General features: G+C 40.4%; 1 protein-coding gene across 1 annotated transcript; it reads left to right on the top strand.

Moving 5' to 3' along the window:
• Positions 1-9,600: 9,600 nt before the first annotated feature.
• Positions 9,601-19,274, top strand: cmc1 (C-x(9)-C motif containing 1). Its single transcript, XM_080748204.1, has 4 exons — positions 9,601-9,696; positions 10,463-10,579; positions 17,749-17,839; positions 18,471-19,274. The coding sequence occupies exons 1-4, from the start codon at positions 9,678-9,680 to the stop codon at positions 18,589-18,591; spliced, it is 348 nt and encodes a 115-aa protein (XP_080604330.1). The 5' UTR covers positions 9,601-9,677; the 3' UTR covers positions 18,592-19,274.
• The last annotated feature ends 3,328 nt before the right edge of the window (positions 19,275-22,602 follow it).

Raw genomic sequence — 22,602 nt, 5'->3', positions numbered from 1 at the left:
GAAACGGCCCTTTTGAGATTCCTACCGTGACATTATGAAGTTTATGGTTTTATATTTCATTTCATGTAATATATACAGTGTCATACAGAGTGTTATACAGTCTTATACAGAGTTATATACAGTATATAACTCAAAATGTACCATCGCCTTATGATAAGACAAAATAAGCTACTGATTGCCCACTGTAGGCCTACTCTACACCAATATATGATTATCAGCTTTATTAATTGATAAAAAAGATAAGAGAAAGATACAGATGAAAATATACTACTATAAAAGTTAAAACAGACAAGTATTGTCTTACACGTCTCTTCTAAAATCAACCTCCTGCTTCTCTACTACTCTGCTGTCACATTCTCACCAAGTTGTTCTCGCTGTATATTTTAGCACCTATCCCCCGTGTGAGGCTTGCGTTCTTCCATACCCCCCACCCCCGAAAAGGCGCGAGCACACACACGCACACACACACACACACACACACACACACACACACACACACACACACACACACACACACACACACACACACACACACACACACACACACACACACGTAAACACATGCGCACACACTCTCACACATGCACACACTCTCACACACACACGCACACACACACACACACACACACACACACGCATGCACACGCGCACTCACTGTATAATCTAATGGGTGCACAGAGCTGTGGATCAACAAAGACCGAAGAAACTGAACAAACACGCTGCTTTACAATTCTGTTAAATATTCTGATTTGCATTATCCTTTCAAGTTACTTTTCACCTTTTTTCAGTGTAATTTATTAGACACACACGCACCTTCTGATCCTATAAAAGCAGTGTCAATTGGTCACAAGCCTCCAACAATATACACCTTTTCAGTGATGATATTTATGAAATAAAACACTGGAGAAAAGCCATTCACATTCTGATGTGACAAAGCAACAGCTAAATGCCTGAAGAGGAGGCACATTTTAAACAAATACAGTACAGTACCAACACACCGCTTGCACAGACAGTATGTGCATACACGGACGGTAGCAAGGAAACATCATGGCCAACTTAATATCCTTAACACTCATAGCTTAGAATGTTTATTTCTTGTAGGGTAGTCAATAAATGCAATGCAGGTCAGTGGCACAAGTTTAAGCTCTCTTTCCCTCTCCTCATACTGGCTGAGAGTTGTTCCCAAAAAAGTCGTTTTCAACCTTTTCAGGCCGTGACCCCCAAAATAATTACATTTGAACTGGGAACATCCCACGCTGACAAGCACTTGGAATTGTAGGAGTTGAGGCATTACATTTAGTTCCACAGATAAATATTGTGAAAATGGCGTTGTGAGTTTGTAGATCGTCTATTTTCTGTGCCTCTTTCTTATATTATTTAATAATTTGACCAATGTTTTCACAATATTTATCCTAGTGCTTGTTGGGGTGGGGTTCCCCAGTTCAAATATGATTATTTTGGGGGGGTCCGTGACCGTAGATGGCATGCCACAGAGGTAAGCGGTCAGAGGCTACTGGGGTTGTCAGCGGATACTCTTTAGTAGTCCAGTGGCTTATAGACAACCTCTGGGTTGGCAGCATGAGGGTCTCTAGGTGCCATAGGAATTCTTTGATTTCCTCCAGCTCAACCATCCCACTAATCCCACTGTAATGACTGGCTGATAGAACATTTGAAGGAAGTGCCATGGAAGTGATGTTATGCAGAAATAAGTTTATTTGCACCTAAAATGGTCTTAAAAAATTCCCTCTCAGAGAAGAGAAGAGACCCATGAGTCATAAACAACAATCCCTATTCCCCCATAGTTCCCATAACCATTAACAAATAAAGTATGAACACTATAACGTTTTAATCAGAATCAACCATGACCCCAACCAACTTTCTAACCCAAAACAGACGCAAAAAATAATAATGCAGGGTCTGCACACCAAGGCATGCTGGGAGGTCTTTCTCTTTTCGATTGTGATGCTGCATTAGCAGCAGATAAGACGGAACTACAGAATAGGACTTCTAACCAAAGGAAATACACAGTATTAAATTCACACTTTGTACCGTACATAAAGTAGTGAATGTCCTTTAGCACGCACTCACACATACACACACACACACACACACACACACACACACACACACACACACACACACACACACACACACACACACACACACACACACACACACACACAAACAAGCGCACACATCATTACTTCTAAAAGATTTGAAAAACTTATTTTTTACCAATCCCCCAAAAAAGAAAAAGCTATCGATCTTGAGCTGGCTTTGCCTTCTCTGTGTGATGGGTACTTTCTGTCATAATGGAATGGCTCCCTGGCCATTTCTCCAGCCCATTCTTCATTTGGAGTAATTATAGATCGAGAGGTAAAAGATGTTCTTTTTATTCCTTTCCCTTTTCATTGTAGTCCTTCTACCCTGTGTGCATTCAGTGGAGCTCTTACATTCTTATTAGGGATGCGTCTGAAAGCCCATCCACAGTATGTGGTGTACTCTGTCAAATCCACGATGGCTGCTCATTGTTGGCATTAATGAGACAAGCAAACGAAGATGCCTTTTCAACATCAGATGGTCCAAGTTTTATTTTTAGATAATTAACTGCACAGTGAGATATAAAGAAAACTTTATCAAAAGACAACGTTCTCTTTTTGGAACTGCATGTGTTCAAAAGTACCTATTCAAATGGCACCTTCTTCATATGTTTTCTTTTCTTCTCTTCCTCGTCTCTTTTTTTACCATGGTGGCGCACCGGGTAATGAGGAAATACTCTAGTCTTTGTGGAACGGTCAAAGGTCTGCTGTCTTAATGAATGGCGAAGACACAGAGAGATTGAGTCATCTTCCTTGTTCCCTAGTTCCCAAGCAAAAGCCCCAGGATGTCTCCTGAAGAAGGCCTCATCCATCTATCATCCATCTGATGTCGACTTGTTTCTTGTTAACAGGGGCATAAAGCGAAGGTAGAGGGGAAAAGTAATTTTCTTTCCCTGGCTATTCATTCTTTTGGTGGGGTTCTTCCATGTGGGTTTCTTCTACTGTGCTTTCATAACGCCCATAATTATCTTGGCGAGAGGTTCTCAAGTGAGAATGGATGGGGTCTATGAATCCTTCTTTCTTCAACTCTGCTAGCAGGAAAGAATATACAGTACCCTAGAAAAGAGGAAGAGATAATGAATGATGTTGTTCTCAAGAGACATGATGGAGATCCACACAGGATTGAAACTTTGTCACGTTAAATGGTGGGAATTAAGCAAGTCTAAGCTGACTCTTGTTTCTTTTTGGCTCCTTTAAACCCTATATACTGTACTTACTGTAGTTGACCTCCACACAAAATCTCTTATCTAAGCCCGCTACGCATCACAACGCATTATGAGCTAGTAAATCTAATAATTTGCTGAACGTGCGCCCCACAATAAGGATGCTAGTGTTCATGTGGTTAAAACAGGTGAGAGTTCAACAAAATATTATCGCTATACTACAGAGGACTCAGAGATACTATAGGGATGACTATAATCTTCTCTTGGCCCATACTCTTAACTTTTGTAAATACCATATCAGATTCAAAACAATTGTCATGTCCGGGATGAGAGACACCATATTTAGTTTTGTGCTGCAATTTAATGCAAAAACAATTGATAAAGTCTTTAATGCTTTAAATCTTGGAACATCCTCATTGTTATAAGTGTCAGAGAGCATTTCCCAAAAGCCACTAACGGTCCAGGCCTGGCAATATAACCACAGCAGATTCTATGGACTGGTAAAGCATATATTAGGTTTATAATCAAAATTCCCCCTATCCCCATCATCCAGGCAACCCCACAAACAAACCCCCACCCCACCCCCACTCTTCTGACCTCCATCCCCAACTCTTCCGGCTGATTACTCGTAATGTAATTTTAATTAAAAACGGTGGTGTCAAAGGGTTTAGCCTGCCTGAGAAGCGGGTGCAGATTGTGGCGCAGTGGCAGACCCCTTCATTTGGTTGAAAGGAAATGCATCCTGACACCACTCGGGTGGCACCAACAAGAGCAGTGCCAAGATAAACAAAAAGACAACATCACTGTGATCTACTCATATAAAGAAGGGGATTTACCCAAAGACAATGTGGTTTCTATATTATTTTTTTAATGTTTAAATTAAATATGTTTTTCTCCTTAGATTTTCTACATTTAATGTCCACTGCTGTCATTGTATGAACGATGTAAAATACTACAATCTGCAACTCATCATGTCATCAGTATCAGAAGACCTGAGAGAATATGACATGAAATGACATGATGATTGGTCCACTATAATGTCTAAACTGTAACATCAATAGGTACCTTTGTGACACATGTTAGCTGTAATGTACAGGTAATTATAGAGGTTGTTTATTAAAAACAGATATGGGGAAATGCGATCAATAGAGAAAATGTGTGGTAATGTGAAAAAGGATGTAAATGTCTTTGGCCACCACTAAAGACAGCAGTATGTTTTCTTATGATGATCTCAAGTCAGCAGTGTCACCATTTTTTATTACACACACACAAATACACACACACACACATGCACGCACCAACCACCCCCCATGCGCACGCACGCACAAAATACGCACGGACGCACACACAAAACACGCACGGACGCACGCACGCACGCACGCACACACACACACACACACACACACACACACACACACACACACACACACACACACACACACACACACACCACCCACACACACACACACACACACACACACACACACATACACACACACACACACACACACACACACACACACACACACACCCACACACACCGTACAAAAAGAAAACCATGGGTAAAAAAAGCTACAAAACTACTCATCATTTTCCTGTCATAATGCTCGTTCTTCTCCTGTCATCATCATACATTTTGATAGAAGAATTGCTGCTGCCAAGTTTGATGGCGGTGACCTGTGGAAGGCGCCCCACAGCAGGGCTCAACAGTTGAGGTCCGCCGTCGAGTTTGTAATCCCATCACCCGAGCCGTTGGATTATTTGCTTTCCATCGACCCTGAAGAGGCACCCCACCACCACTGCGGCTTTACCGCTCTCTAAAATCTCATCTCCACAACCCATCTGCTGGTCACCACGGCACGACGTCTTGGAAGTCACAGACTGTAAGAATGGAGTCGTGGGGATCAAGGCAAATAAGTCAAACTAAGCTGCAAGCTTTGGCATCCCCTTCATCAAAACCACTGTCAGCATCTATTTCTGCTTTAATTAACACAATAATAAATTAATGTGATTAGCTCAATTCTCTCTTGGAGGCTGGAGCCCATTCTAATAACAGACATTTCCTTTCATATTTACACCCTCAATTTGATGTGCTTTTGTGTCATTTTTGCTTTCGGGGGTTTGGCCATTAATTCAAAAATCTTATTTGGGTCAGCTGTTGCTCCTTGCCCTCATCTCCTCACCATCACACAAAGGTTAACAACCAGAACATTGAACAACCTATCTCCCTATGCATCAGGCTCAGAGGCCCAATACAATAGCAGAGGCCATTACATACCATTTGATCAAAGATATGACTTTCTGCTCCAAGCACACAAAACCATCATTATCAATGTGTGTTATCCTTTTAGCATAACCCTTGACTGTACTACCTGGCTGTACTGTTAACAATTGTGTTGAGTATTCAATCAATCAATCAATCAATCAATCAATGTACTGCGAAAAGCAAACAAATGAAAAACAACAACAACAACCCATCAATGACAGGCTTTCACGAGTTGTCTAGTGTCAGTGACCCTTTAACACTCTCTGACAGGGGCCTTGTTGTGTTCCCGTCAGTGGACAGTTGGAGTGACCATGGGTTGGCCCCGGGCACTGAGGCATGATGTAAGAGGGTTTAACTTTGCTAACCTCCCTTCTGCCAGGTTCATGAAGTCCTGCTGCTCGGGTAATATTGGATCGGTGGGTGAGAACCCAGGCCTCTGCCATATCAGTCAGCATGCCAACCTGGTCTTGTAATAAAGAAGCATCCGCAAGAGGTACACAGTAAGATCTGGAGTGTTAATGAAGTCTCAAAATGTAAAAATAATGTGACTCATAAGTCAGACTTATAAGCGTGAGTTTCTTTTTGACACTGTGTAGAGTTCATCGTGGTCTGGTTTACAGAACCATACTCCTGGTATCAATTCTGTTTTTATCCTAGAGAAGCCAGTAGAGAGACATTTTGCTACTGGGCTTATCAATAAGTATGTGTTTGAAACTGTGTTTTCAATTTGGTGTTATATGCACTGCTGAAAAACTGGCACAATGCTGCTGGCTCTGGTTTCATTACAGTCTCCCTATAGATAATCACCTGCTGTCAAAAAGGATACGAAAGAGTGTGCTGTCTGGAAGCTGTGGCAGGTCCTGTCGTGAGACACACACACACACACACACACACACACACACACACACACACACACACACACACACACACACACACACACACACACACACACACACACACACACATACATGCATGCAGAATGAATGTGAAAGAATAGATGCGGGCACAACAATCCGTGTACGTGCAATTTACGTTCACGTGTCTCGAGTGCAGGTGATAGACTGTGGTCTGTCGTCAATAGTGTTGACTTTTTTCCTGCTTGGGGTAAGCACCTTGTTTTTCTTGCTTCCTTTTGTTTGATAGATGAAAAGGACTTGCTAAACCTTGAGACTGTGGTGCTCCACAGCAGAGACTGGGAGCGCCATCATGTTTAGGGCCAGAGAGCTGTGAGAGCTTAGCAGACAGATGCTGCATTTCCTTCTTGCCTGCTGGTAGCGGTGTGTCTGTGTGTGTGTTTGTTTGTTTGTGTGTGTGTGCATTGACGGGGCAAGTGTCATTAGGGAGCGTACACGGTACATGAAGCTCATGCTTGCCTTGTATCTGCCGGTGTCACAGAGCAGGTGTGACTACTTCACATGGGATCCAGACAGCATTGTCTACCTCATAGCTGATTGTGGTCAGAGCTGCAGGCTGCGCTCTAGTACACACTAGTATACAGTGTGGTTAGATTAGATTGAGATCTTCTTATTGTAACCATTTTTGAGCGGTGGCACGCTGTCTCCTATATGCCTGACTGCGTCCACTCACACACACACACACACACACACACACACACACACACACACACACACACACACACACACACACACACACACACACACACACACACACACACACACACACACACACACACACACACACACTCTTTTAGTCCCCACGGGGGGATCCACCACTCACTTCAAACTGGGTTTGATTTATTTTATTCAGACAGAAACGTGCCTTTTATGCTGTCACATTTCCTGGTGACCGTATGCTTGCTTTAAACTACGGCACATCAGTTCATCCAAACAATGTGTGCAAGTGCAACCCTTAACACAAAAAAGGTTCAAGTGAATACAATCCTTACCTTTAAGTGAGTTGAGGTAAATAATCTACCAGCCCTGAATAAAAACAAAACAAATGAAGGAGAGGAAAGCATTTTGTGCTCTGCGTAACATTGCATTTAACAATATAGGCCTACAAATGGCTTGTGAAAGTACGCTATGATTGAGGTATTATTTTGTTTGACGGTCTTGCCAATTGTGTGTTTTACAAGCTGCTCCAAACTAATGCCCCTGATGCTTCTCAAACAGTTTCATGAGATGTACTGTATTTGGCCGTCGACCCCACTGGAAATTATTATGTGCCAGAGATTCCCCACGAGAGAACATTGTAAATTTGTTTGCGACCGTCAGGTCGCATTTACTATCAAAACCGCCACCGGCTGTCTGTCCGTCAGTCAGTCAGTCAGTCCGTCAGTCAGTCTGTCTGTCACGTCACACTTTTGCCCTGCTCATATCTCCGCCATCGTTGCCCCTATCCATGTGAAATTTTCCACACACACTCCTTGCCTGCCAAACCACAACCTCCACCCATCAATTCTCACATGGCCCTCTTCTAGCGCCACCATGAGGCAGATTCTTGCAAAACACATTTTTGGACACTGCTCCTACAATTTTTGCCCTAAAATCACGCAAATCGGTACACAGTATGTCTACACTCATCTCATCAACATGGACCTGTCCCATTTAGCGCCACCTTCAGGCCGATTTTGGACACTACTCCTACAGATTTTGCCCTAAAATCACGCAAATCGCTACACAGTATGTCTACACTCATGTCATCAACATGGATCTGTCCCATATAGCGCCACCATCAAAGGCCGTTTTTTTCAAACACATTTTTGGACACTTCTACAAATTTTTCCCTGAATCACGCAAATCGGTACACACTTGCTCTACGCTCATGTCATCAACATGGATCTCTCCCATTTTGCGCCACCTTCAGGCCGATTTTTAATAACACATTTTTGCACATTACTCCTACAGATTTTGGGAAAATCCTGTTTGGCCGGTGTCCCGATAGGGCGGTGTAGCGACTGGACTAACAGGGGCAAATGTACGAACGGGCTCTCCTACCGTGCTGATGAGCAATACAATGGTTATATGTCACAGTTATTGTCCACGACATTGCAAGCGGCGCGAAGCCCAGCGGACCTTGGTCCTGCTCTTAGCGCCCGAGCGCCGCAGGCGCGAGTGCCCGCGAGTGGACACTGCTTCTACACATTTTGGCCTAAAATCACCCTGCGACCTGACGGTCGCTTATCTCCCGATTAGGGAGTCTTACTGGTGATATGTTGTGCTTGTAGATCTGCTATTTTCTTTAGACATAAAATGAAATGGTTGTTTAAGAAACCACTTAAACCCTATGTGAAGTTGACCGTTGTCTCGGAGGCATCTACACTAGGTCTGCTCCTTTTTTCGGGAACGTACCTGTTCCCTAGCCTCGTAAACCAGTCTCTTCCTGCCTTCAGATTCGAACAGAAGATGGGAGGAGTCAGTTTACTAGGCTACCTGTTCCCCAGGTTCCCCTATGTTCCCCACTTAGGCCTACCACCGTCCTAAACCTTAACCTTAACCCTAACCTCAGTTAAACTAACGCTGGTGAATGCTTACCTACTGAAATGCTAACCTGCCGACGCTGGTGAATGTTAACCTGGTGAATGTTAACCTGTGGGGAACATAGCACCTGGGGAACATAGGGAGGACCTCCTTTTTTGTCAACCTAGGAGATCCAAATAAGCTTTACGGCTTATTTACACAGGAACCACTTTATGTATCTCATATAACATTGAAAGACAGACGGATAGAACATAGTACTTTACATAGGATAACATCAATTACAAAAGCAGAACAATGGGGAGAAAGAAAAGAAAAAAACAAGGGGGGATGGGACATGGGGGCTTAGTCTATTTACAAGTATATAATTATAATATACAACCACATTCTGCATAATAAGTACTTTTGATACCAATGTTGTACTTTTACTCAATTAAATATTGAATTCCGGACTTACTTGTTACTTAAACGTAATTTTGTATGTTAAATAATTAGTGTTTCATATTTTCTTCTTTGCATACTCACAGTCGTAGAACACATTTCTAGCTGACCTCTCTGGGTGTACTGTGTTTTGCCTGGGAATTGTAGTTTTCTAGGGAGTCCTTCTTGACGTCAGCGGAAGTGTTTGAACGTAGCTTGGAGGAGAGGTCACATTGGTTCCGTTTGTTTTGTAATGTTTTGCTTGTTATAATAACCATAACCATAGGATACAATGGAGGCAGCTAACGCAGGTAAAAATCTGTTCATTCTATATTAAATGCTCGAGAAGCATGCTTTTATAATATTGACCGAACGCTTTCATGACAACGTCTTAAAGTCGCTAGTAAACACGTCATTAAACAGCATTTAGAGCAAATGTAAGGCAGCTAAGCTAACTAAGGTAACGTTATCTGCATTTAGCCTACTGATAACGGAGAAGTTAGGTTCTTTTTTTACACAGATACTCGCATCGAACGCCCATTATTTCCTTATATTTAGGTACTTCCATCGTGTCAATATTGGTACTAGCCGAATGTTCATGCATGATGATTATGACTGTGTTGTAAAGTAACTAAGTACATTTACTTAAAGGGGAATACCACTCATTTGTACCAAGCCTGGCAGTCCTATTTTTTAAGCACTGTACTTGTCTTGAGTACAATTATGAGGTGTCTTTAGTTTTAATTCTACTCACTACGGAGGCAAATATTGTACTTTTACTCCACTACATATATTTGAAAACTTTAGTTACTAGTTACTTTGAAGATAAACATTTTAATTAGAAAACACATACATGTGAGGCATTGTGAACTTGTAGATCTGACATTTTCAAACATTTTGTACTTTTACCTTTGGTACTTTGAGTGCATTTTGATGCCAACACTTTCATACTCAAGTACATTTTGAATTCCGGACTTTTTCTTGTAACAGAGTATTTCTACGTTCCAGTATTCATAACAAATTGCACCACTGGATGATGATGATGATGGTAGCGGCGGTCTGTCTTATTGTTTTCAGAAGAGGAGATGCACCTGAGGCATGTGGAGACGCACCTGAGGCACGTGGAGACGGATGTCCTGATTCCAAAAATGATGAGAGAGAAAGCCAAGGAACTATGTGTTAAAAACGTTGAAGGTGTGTGTGAGAGACATTTTATGTTGTTATTACAATAATTTTGCTTATAGTGAATTGTGAAGTCTTATATCGTCGTTGTCAGGTGGAAACCTTGTATCTCCAAGTTTCAAATTTGTTTGTTCTTTCACAAAGTAAAGCCCTGCTTCATCATACAAGGCCGTTGCACAAAAGTAGTGAAAACAGCAGATCTACAAGCACACAACGCCTCGCACCGCGAGGCGTTGTGTGCTTGTAGATCGGCTGTTTTCACAAGTTGAAATCATTTTTAAAATGACAAATGCAAAAGGAACGGTTTTGGACATACAAGGTTTTCACCCGACACCGACAATATGATATAGTACTTTATTGTCAGTTCACACTGAAATTTGTCTTGCGACACAGCAGCCATGTATGCGAAACATACACACTTTTGACATAACAGAAAGGAACAAAACAGGATTACATTCATAAGGACATACCGACAAGAGCAATGTCCTTTTTAGTCTGACCTTATTGTATAGAACGCTGTATCTCCTTCCTGAAGGCAGCAACCTATATACTCTGTTACAACACATGGCTATTGTTAGAGGTAATAATTCTTAATGACAACCTTAGAATGCTGTTATCATACATAGATGTATATAGCCTCTGAAGTGGTTGTCCAACTATCCTTGTTCAGTTGTTGCAGCAGTTGTGCCTTTAGGGCTGCAGACAAGCATCCATACCAGGTGGTACTAAAGTACTGAAGAAGTACTGTTCACCATGAATAGTAATGGGAGATATGTGTGTATCTTGTGGTGCACCATAAACAATCTCTTCTGTCTTTTTTTGTGTTAATGATCTAAGGAAATGAATACAACTTTTTGGCATGATTAGCCCGTTGACTAAAACTCATGGCATGCTTGACATTACTACTGCTGACCAATATTACAAAGCATACCATGGTTGGTGCAGAGATTCTTGCAGAGACTTGGAACTTGCTTTGAGTTAGGTAATTCAACAACATACGTTTCAAGTCATTAGGGCTGTCACGATTATGACATTTTACTTAATTGTCACTCAAATAATTGCGATTAACAATTTAATTGTGTTTTTGTCGTTGACAATTACATTTCTGTTTGGCTTTTAGGCTTTGAAGTTGCACATAGCAATCATGACACATATACAAAGAAATTACTGACATATTTGACAACTTCATACTTAAAAAAGAACATTGATAGTGGAAATAAACGATCTACAAGCTCACAACGCGTCACATCGTGACACGTTGTGAGCTTGTAGATCTGCTATTTCCACTATTTTTTACTTTAAAAAATATATATGCACATTTTTCAACATGGAAACGATTATGATGATTATGAAAAATAAGCCTTACAAGTCATACAGCGTAACGTTTTCATTTAAACAACGATTTTGATATAATCTTTCACTTTGCATCAATATTAATTAAGCTTCAGTATTTTGTACATGTTTGTCCATTGTCTCAACTCTCCCAGCGGAGAGGTAATTAATATACAGATGAAACATCTATATAAAAGGCACAGCTGGCATCCACATAAGTAAACCTTACTTAAGGTATATTTTTGAGACCTTATTTTATATACCTTAGTATAACCTACCTCTGAAACCATTCAAATTGTGTTGTATTAAACTTGTTTTCAAGGTTTGTGTAAATGTATAATATGGAGGTGTTCTTGAGTCAAAATAGTGAATTTTAATACACTATTGTGTAACTAAACCGATTTTACACTACCCGTTCAAGGTGAGAATGTTGCCATCATTGCCACCTCACTGTGGTACGGAGACAGAATGTGGGTGCATTTATTTGACGCCTTAGGCTTTGAGGCAGCAACGGAGGTAGCCACAGAGATGAACTGAAACAAACTGTATAAAAGGCACAGACAGCGCTGAGGTGTGAGGTCTAATGTCTGCCTGGCTTGAACTGCTTCTCTTCAATTTACCCTGAAATGGAGGCCTATTTCTGATTGCACAAACATGTTGCTTATTAGTAATGATGTTGTAATGTCCCTCACTCACACAACACTAGCATGCACAAGTTTGTTTTTTGCCTTTTTTTATGAGTCTGCAACAAGAGACTTAAATTAAGACTTAAAAGACTCTTTATTTACGTGATGTTGCTACGTGATGTTGCTAAAGCCTGTGTCCTGCACATTTGCTGCAGAGCATCAGCTATCAAGTTTGGAGTAGGCCAGTGGTTCTCAAACTTGGGGTCGCCAAATTATTTTGCGGTGTCCCCAGATGTAACAGAACAGTAAACAAACCTACATAAAATACAGGTTATCTGCACATTCATAAAGTGACAATTTAAGGACTTGCAAGACCGTTTTAATACCAAACTGGCAAATATTAAGTAAGCAAGCGCGAGCGAACATTGTGAAAATAGCAGATCTACATTCTCACAACGCCTTGCGAGGCGTCGTGAGCATGTAGATCTGCTATTTTCACAATATTTATCTGTGGAACCGAGTCACATTAAATGTAATGCCTACAATTCCAAGTGCTTGTCAGGGTGGGGGTCTCCAGTTCATATACCCTGTATGTTTATTTTGGGGGTCACGGCCTAAAAAGGTTTGAGAACCCCTGTGCTAAAGCCTGTGTCCTGCACATTTGCTGCAGTGCATCAGCTATAAAGTAGGCGATGTGGTTTCAAACTACCTGAACACGCAGGCCAGCGTGCCTACTGCACCACGCCCACTGCTCAAGACCACACACACACACAGGCAGCTTGAGGTGTGAGAGTAGCGGAAAACCCCCTCAATGCACTAGCTCTCCCCTCGCTCACTTTCACACCTCAACCCCTCATCTCCCTTTTTCTCATCACACTTTGTACGTTTCTGTTCGGACTGGATTTGTTTGTGTGTTTGTGGGGGAAGGACGTGAGGAGGAGCAGGCTGTAAGCCTCTCTTTCGGTTTCTGTATATGATGAGCTTTTAATATGCTTCTCCACATCGTAATAACCTCCAAAAAATCCATGTGTCTTTTAGTATTACAGGGCGAAATATAGACATAGTTATAAACCACACACTCGCTCTATGTTAACATTTTAGCCAAGCTGAAGTATGTTTTTAAGACTTTGTGTTCGCACGTGGTTACATGATGGAATAATCTGTCACCCACTATAACGGCAACTGGCAAAACAGTTTTAGAAACACAGGTTTCACATGTTATGAGATAACGGAATAGATTATGCAATAATCAATAGTGATAAATGATAAAAAAGTGATTATTGGTTGGTTACATCTTGTACATTGAAGGACACCTGGTATTTATTTTATATTGTGGTTATGGGAGGGAGTGGGGTGTTGATTGTCCATAATTGACCTTTTATTATTTGGTTGCATGGCCCTGGGCCATTTTCAACCCAATTATTAGCTTTTTGTAATCCACACAGGCCCAGAGCATAATACTACCAGCACCATTCAGCTTGACAGTAGGTGTGGTGTTCTTGGGGTTAAAGGTCTCTCCCTCTTGCCTCTAAACATATTTCTGGTCACTGTTGCCAAATATTTGTTGCATCTGACCACAGAACATTCTCTAGAAGGCCTTGTCTTTGTCCATGTGATCAGCCACAAACTTCAGTCGAGCCTTAAGGTGCCGCTTCTGGAGCATCTTGCATGGCAGGCATGATGCATCTTGCATCACCATTAGCCCATGGTGATGTAAAACGTGCTTGACTGTGTGTGGACACTGACAGCTGTGTTCTAGCAGCTTCTAATTCATTGCACACCTGCTTTTTGGTGGTTCTAGGTTTACCCTTGACCATCCTGACCAAGTTTCTCAGCAGTAGGTGATATTTGCACTTTCTTCCTGATCGTGGCAGTGTGCCATGCGTCCGTCCGTCCGTCCGTCCGTCCGTCCGTCCGTCCGTCCATCTTCAGCTGCATAGCCGGAGTTGGTTCGCAAGGGCAGCAGGCAGCAGCTCCATCCGAGAGCTCCAAACTTGTCTGCCCCGGGGTCTCTTCCCAATGTGACATGCATTTTATACTTATAAACAATTGCTGCACAGTTGCTTATTTGATTCACACAACATTCTACATCGCCATAAGCATTGTCGTGTGTGTATTTTTGACCCAGGTGATTTGGTCACATTTCATATTAGCATTGCTGTATGTATATTTTCAACTCAGCAGAGTTTTGTCAAATGTTCAGATATCAGTGTGAAATTGGCAAATACCACAAATACACACCACATGCTCTAGTCCCATTGTAACCACTGACATAGCAGGAACATAACCCTTGATTCTGTTATGCTGGTGTCAACCAAAGAACAATAAATAAAGGGTATTAATGTGTCAATTCTCCTAATTATGTTTAGAAGGAAAGGCTAACGGCTTCACTAGAGGCATGTTATCACTAAGCATTGTCCTGGTTAGTGGTATCCTAGCTTGACTATACTACTGCAGCTAACTAACTGCAGTATAGTATTGTGTTGTTTTAACATGGGTGGATTGTTTAGCTGTGCTAGGCTAGGTTAGTGGTGCACTGGAGATGAAAGGTGCTCCTACAGGTCGTAGCCTGTAGTTGGTCAAGTTTGGGTCGGTGTAAAGTTAAGTAGAAGAAGGTGGACATGGGCCAGCAGCATTCTCTATACGTAACATACGTACAGTATCTTGTTGTTCAAATGAGGCGATCATATGTACTGTAACTATGATTGTCCAATGTCTGTAGATACAAAAATACATGATTTCTTAGCTGCGTCGTATTCAAGGCAGCCAACTCCTGCGGTCACACCAGGACATCCTGCCTCTGCCCTTCCGTGAATTTCGTAACTTGCTTACTGTAATTGCTAAACATTATTGAACCACAGATCACTGCATATTGATTTGAGTACGCTTGTGTGAGTAAACTGCAGGCATGCAAAGCACCGTCTGCTGCAACTGACTTTCAACTGGGCTTGTGAAACATAAAAGTTGTAGCAGTAATTAAACAGACAATTTAATATGTTGTGCTGAGTTTGATTTAACTACATGCAGTTAGATGGCTCAAAGTGTAGGGTTTAAAAAAACAAATACACTTCGTTATTCTAGATTATTTACACCTCAGGGTGACTTGCGACCTCAGGGTGACATGCGACCTCGCCCTAAAGGGCGAGTGCGCGCCAATTATTATCCATCTGGCCAGTGATGTATATGGGACCAGTTACTCGTATATGGAGACCCCTTCATGATAGTTATGTTATGTCAAAACATGCCCATATATGGACATTACCAAATATGGGCATTCCCATATACAGTATGTCCTTAATATTGATAACTTAATATCCTTAATAATGTCCTTAATATTGACAATATAGGAATCTCCATATATGGGCATAAAACGTAAGTAAGTAAGTAATGCCAAGCAGGGCCTTGGTGAGTTAGGCCCTTGGTTTCATATTTCTCTCATTTTATTTCTCATTAACGTTCTAATTTTCGGCCTGGGATTTATGACATCAGACATGTATGGGCATAAAAGGTTGTTTCTTTTTCTGGGAATGACCATATATGGACTTTTATACCCCGAGAAATCTTGTAGCTTGTCTGACTGTCAGTACAGGAAGTGATGTCACGTGACATCCTTTTTATGTCCATATATGAGTCATTCTGTACCACATCACTGTGACTCACTGACATCACGTGACATCACTTCCTGTACTGACAATACTGACAGTCAGACAAGCTACGAGATTTCTCAGGGTATAATGCGACCTTTGGTCGCAATAAGTAATCAATAGAATAATCCAATAGAATAATAAACGAAGATAATCGATAGTTGCAGCCCTACCAGTGTTAAAATTGTATTTCTGGGCAGCAGGCTGTTTATGAAATGAAACTTTCAAATTACATTAAGCTAAAATGTATGGTGGAAGGCCTATAATCTGGCCTTCAACATGCCTAATGAGATGCGCCCAGAAAGACCATGCTTTGCAGCCTCTATTAGTACCCAGGGACAGAGTTGTGGGAATTGCTGATTAGATTAGTCGCACTGCTTTGCTTCAGCAAATTGCTTTTGCTGAGGTTTTTGACATCTGCATCCTGATGAAAGTGTCTGTGTGATAACCATACAGATGATGATGATAAAGGTAATTATGATGGTCGGTTGGTTGTGTACAGAGGATTTGTGAGGGCGTTACAGTGTTTTGGATGGAGAAGGCTGAGGGGGACCTGGTGGATAATTAAGGCCTTGAGAAAAAGCTCGCTAACTGGGTGAAGACTCAAAGCCTTCAACACCTCTTTTACACTCGGAACCTAGCACCTTTCATCTCCAGTGCACCGCTAACCAGGACAGTGCTTAGTGATAACATGCCACCATCACTGCTGTTAGCCTTTCCTCATAAACACAATGGAGAATTGCCACATTTAGACCACCCTTTATTTTTTTCTTTGGTTGACACCAGCATAACACGGTCTGCCACATCTGACGATGGGTGAGATGACGTACAACACGTGTTGTAAATTAGATACATTCGATGGAAATCAGCAATGTCACAAATACTGAATCTTAAAAATTGCGTAACAAATTGTCATAACCAATAAACCAGATTATATGATTTGGAAAACTTTGCAGTTAGGTTTATACTAAGTGTCACATTTAGTTAGAAAGTTAGGAGTTCTCGCCCGTCGACCACAAGGTAATGTGTTCAATCCCGGGCACCGCCAACCCAGCGTTCGAGTAGGGCGGCTTGGGTGCAGTCGTCTGGTAAGTACTGGGAGCTGACAGTTGGTGTTGCGCTCCACCTTAGCAAACCATCTCCCTAGGGTCTAGTGCATTGTGAAATGGGGATAGACTCCCGCAGCCTGGCTGATACCAACAATAAGCCTCTCCGACTACCACCTCCTACTACTACTACTACTACTACTACCACTAACCAGGTTGACACAGATCCAACCGCAACAAGGAAACACAGGTTATGACTCGATAAGAGGACTTGACTGGCATTATGACTTCTCTTTTGATGAGGCCAGGTCACCGAAATGTCAAAAATCAGGCCATATTGGCTTTATGATTAAAACAGCCTTGTACGATAGGCTGAGGGGCAGTTTATCTGTAGACTTGAAGGATAGATTATTCATAGATCATTTTAGGGTTGAGGTGAGATGAGATATACTTTAAAGTGAGCTTGCTTGTGGTAATTACTTTGTTTCTACCTACTCTATTCTTTCTGTCTATCTCCTCTTCCCTCATGCCAGCCTTCAACCATTGCTGTAAGGATGCTGGTTTCTTCATGGTGTTTAAGTGTCGGGAAGAGAATGCTGCCTTGAAGGAGTGCCTCACACTACAGTGAGTGTTTACAGTTTTCCTTTGCAGACACGTAGGGCAGATACCTTGTATTTCTACTTTTTATGTTTATTCGTAAATAGTGTCACACGACCTCTATTTAGCTTTTCTGTCTGTGGCTTTTATGAATATTTAAACAATGAAAAGTATTAACAAGAGCTTGTGACTAAAATAATAACTACATTTGATCCATTGGAACACATTTCCTGAAAAGTCACGGGTTTGGACACCAAACAGCAACGATAATAATATAATATACGGTTATTTAAAGTTCTAAACACTTTTCACACTGATACACATTTTCATTGACTTGTTTTTATTATATTATCACAATCTGGCAGAGTATGCCACATCAACCTTTCACACAAATACTTGTATGAGTGACAAATACATTTTTTAGATCTTGAATAAAGCAGATACATAGCTGAATTTTTCTAGTTGAGTTCCTACTTCTATGTGTAGCGCCATGAAGCATTTCTTCAGCCTACTCTGGCATTAGTTTGTAAAGTTGCTTTAGTCATACTTTCTTTGTTACGCTCCACTGTAGTATTGCTAACTACATTATTTTTACAATGCTTCTCAGTTCTACTAGTGGTGCTATTACTAATTTAGTTGCTTTACTCTCGTCCACTAGCTACCGAGACCCTGCCTTCTTCGAGGAGTGCAAGAAAGAATACATCCAAGAGAAGTTGGAGTTTCAAAGGACAGGAATTTCAAACAAGAAACGGTTACAGAAAGTCCCAACTAGCATGTAAACAAACAAACAGAAAGCAAGCAATAAAGGATCAATATCCCTTAATTTAAATTGAAGGCCTGGTGGGAGGTTGTATGCAGAACCACCATGGTATCTGTTTTGGTTTGTGTGGACTGAAGTGACAGTCATTTATTTCCTAATTTTGGTGTTCTAGGTGGCAATACAACTATTTTTTCTCTGTAAAATACAATAAAATGCATTTCACTGGGAAATTAAAAGGAGCCTATTCATGTGTTTTAAGTAACCTTTGGCCACTTTTTTTGTCAGCCAGCCACTCGAAAATTTGAATAACATACACTTAATAGTATACTGGGTCTGTATTTGGTTTTAGGTGGAAGATGACAGCCTAGTATGCATATCAAATGCATTTTTTTGTATATATATTTTTTGTATATGATTTGACAGGCAATCCATTTTTTGGAATCTATTGAATAAAAAAATGTACCTGAAAGTTGCATTCATAAGAGATGTAAAAAGTCTGAAATTGCTGTAACTGTACCTTAATTAAACATAAAAATTAATGAGATTGGTTGCTATGTTTGTTATATCTGAACAGGTATTATATATTAACCAATGAACATACAACAAGGAATTTAATAAAACGTAACCAACTAAATTAGTGAGATACTGAAATGATTTGGGGGTGGTGTTATAAAAATCAGTGCCCATATGATCCTATTTTCAAATTGATAAAACATCTTGGTGTCTCTTGCATTATTTTAATAAAATAAATGCTATACCTGTTTGGTAAGGTTCTCCTTTTTAACCTGACTTGATGCAAACCCGTGTGTAAAATGAAAAGAGATGTTATACGATTTGATACAATTAACATCACTACCTTATTCTACAGATCCATCTAAAAAAAGTATATATATATATATATATTATATATATATATATATATCCCTAACCCTATATGTGTGTGTGTGTGTGTAAAAAAAGCATGCCGATGCCATAGCACCCCAAATCATCACTGACACTGGAAACATCCCACTTGACTTGAAGCAACTCTGACTTCAGAAGGTTAACATTTCTCTATTATAAATCTTTGTTGAGTGGTCTCGTGTAATATTATAATATTTTGATATGAGCTGTATGCCATAAAAAGAATTAACTTTAAACAAAAAAGGTTTGGAATATTTCACTGCATGCACACTTTTACAAAATATTCTATTTCTTTTTTAGATGGATCTGTATATTCACATTAATCGCCTTCGCAAATCCATCACATTTTATGCTTGCCATACTACATATTTTTGTACTTGAGATGGCCCTCCACCTCCACATTTGATTACCTTAACCATATTAAGTTTTAAACAAAAAAACTATTCTGGTCTTTTCACTATTTGTCATAAAACCGTATATAGAGCTTAAGTGGTTAGTCAGAGCTGGTTCCAACCACAGACTAGGTGGATAGAAGAAGTTAGAAGAATGATTAGATAATTGAATTTAAATTACATTAATAGAGACATGGAACAATATCATACAGTGACATTCATTCTTTCATTTAATTTAAGTCATATTTACAAACAGTCTGAAGTGCAGTAATTCTAAAATATAATCCATATCTACTGTACATTGCATTTTGGTTTGCAAATCGTTCACAGAATTATGAAATTGCTGCTGCTGTAAAATAACATGTCTTAGAAATTAAGAAATAATAGTTCACAATTGCTATGGAACAGACTGAAAGAAAAATGGAAGAAGATAAATCTCTAATGACCATGGCTAGGGCTGTCACAATTATTACAATCGTCTAATCATGATTTTTGGACATAATCGTGATTATTTTTCATAATCGTTTCCATGTTGAAAAATGTTCATATATTTAAATAAAAGGTCAAAAATAGTGGAAATAGCAGATCTACAAGCTCAACGCGTCGCATCGTGACGCGTTGTGAGCTTGTAGATCGGCTATTTCCACTATCAATGTTCTTTTTTAAGTATAAAGTTGTCAAATATGTCAGTAATTATGTGTCATATCTACCATGTGCAACTTAAAAGCAGAAATGTAATTGTCAACGACAAAAACACAATTAAATCGTTAATCGCAATTGTTTGAGTGACAAATAATCGTCATAATCGTCATAAAATGTCATAATCGTGACAGCCCTAACCATGGCCCTTTGTGCTTTGTGCACCAATTCGACATGTCATAAATCACATTACACTTCAGGTTATAATTCACTTAACGTATGACTTTCCCCCACAGCAGATAAATCTTTAACACATAAAATAAAATCTTAAGAGGAGGGTAGAGGAAAGGCCAAAACCAATGGTTTGGAGTGCAAAACTCAGCCTGGCAGAATACTTAAAGCCGCCATATACATTTATACAGATAAGCACAGTCTTGTACTGTATACTTCATTCTGTGTGCTCCTGGTTCACACCTTATAAAAGTTTCACAAGATTTCCACTAGCTATTCTGATTATGAAGACCGAATGATAATCCCATTGTCATGAGCACCTTATTTTTTTTTTTTTACCTCTTTACTGACATGTTTCAACTGCCCTCATCAGCCTAACTCATACTCACAGAACATTTCAGCACAGTACAGATATCCCTAATTGCGATTATTCAGAACCTGCAGCCACAATTAAGGTGTCAATGCAGGGGAGTGTATGGTACATATTCAGTAAATCCTCAAAATAAACATACAGACATTCTGTACCCACAAGGCAAAGAGATTGCTGCTGCACACTAGGAAACAATTGACTCAATCAGAGACCACCTTTCAAGAGACCACGTCATTCAACACTTCCCACAGACTGCAGATAGGTTGATAGTCTCAGTGCAGGAGGCTGCAGAGAGCCGTCCACCACACTGTCAATCGCAGAGGTACGTTCATCATAGAACTCCAGCCAACAGCCCTATGTTCCTCTGGTTTAGGGCCAGGTTGGTGTTAGGGTTATATGTTTGAGGGAACTAGGTAGTCTCCCAGCCTGGCATCTCTGTGTCCCTTTATAATGTCTGTTTTTTTTATAATGTCAGTGTGGTTAAAGAAAAAATGCTACACATATTCATTTGACAAAAGGTCTGAGAGGGCTGAGTACGTGTTAATAGGCAGGTTTAAAGAGAGGCTTGCTTGAGTTTCTAGAATTGTATCATGAATGAAATAGTAAACAGTTGAACTTTTTTGTTTGTTTTGGTGCTAGTGAGGCTAGAGAGTTTCATTCCAAAAGCTGTACATCTATTTTAGAATAAAACTATGAATTGCTATTTATAACTGTTCTCAAAAATATAAATGCAGCATTGTATTTTAATTTATTGTCATTTTAAAAGTTTTTTTGCAGTTTTCAAAGCAATGGTATTTCAAGCTAGATATGACTTTTTCACTGCAATGCCAGCAATCGCTTCAGAAGAGAAGTGGAAGAGATGTATCATTTTCAATTGCTGGACATACTGTATTGGAATGAAACTCTTCAGTTTATCCTACTGGTTTAACTGTACTGTTGTCTGTAACCATCTTAGTACAAAAAACAAACACATTGAGTCCGCATACCTAGACATAGCCTTCACACCATCATGAAACAACCATAGCACTATATACCTTTTATACGTTACAACAATCACATGTAAAGAGACTTACATTGCAGGGGGTACAGTTTTATCAAATCTAGTACTATGCATCCAGCTGTGGAATTGGATCAGTGTGGCCACAGTGAATGTAAAAGTAGGCCCTCGAAGCCCTATAGGATTATTATGAGCTGATGATGCAGGCAAGCAGAAGATGCTTTTTCTCCCACACACGTTAATTGGCACACACAAAGACACGCTCTGCTTGCATACATGCTTGTGCACACTCATGCATTTATGTACTTGCATACATATCTCACGCGTGCGCGCGCGCGCACACACACACACACACACACACACACACACACACACACACACACACACACACACACACACACACACACACACACACACACACACACACACACACACACACACACACACACACACACACACACACACACACACACACACACACACACACACACACCATCC

This window comes from Nannobrachium achirus (assembly GCF_963921795.1).
Source record: "Nannobrachium achirus genome assembly, chromosome: 2".
In the NCBI taxonomy this organism is placed as follows: domain Eukaryota; kingdom Metazoa; phylum Chordata; class Actinopteri; order Myctophiformes; family Myctophidae; genus Nannobrachium; species Nannobrachium achirus.
This window is presented reverse-complemented; position numbering and strand designations above follow the sequence as displayed.

Bases quoted from the DNA above. Each gene is read 5' to 3' on its own strand.
- cmc1 (XM_080748204.1), top strand. The intron at 10,580-17,748 runs GTGTGTGTGAGA...CCCTCATGCCAG, and splicing joins ATGTGTTAAAAACGTTGAAG to CCTTCAACCATTGCTGTAAG. The intron at 17,840-18,470 runs GTGAGTGTTTAC...CTCGTCCACTAG, and splicing joins AAGGAGTGCCTCACACTACA to CTACCGAGACCCTGCCTTCT.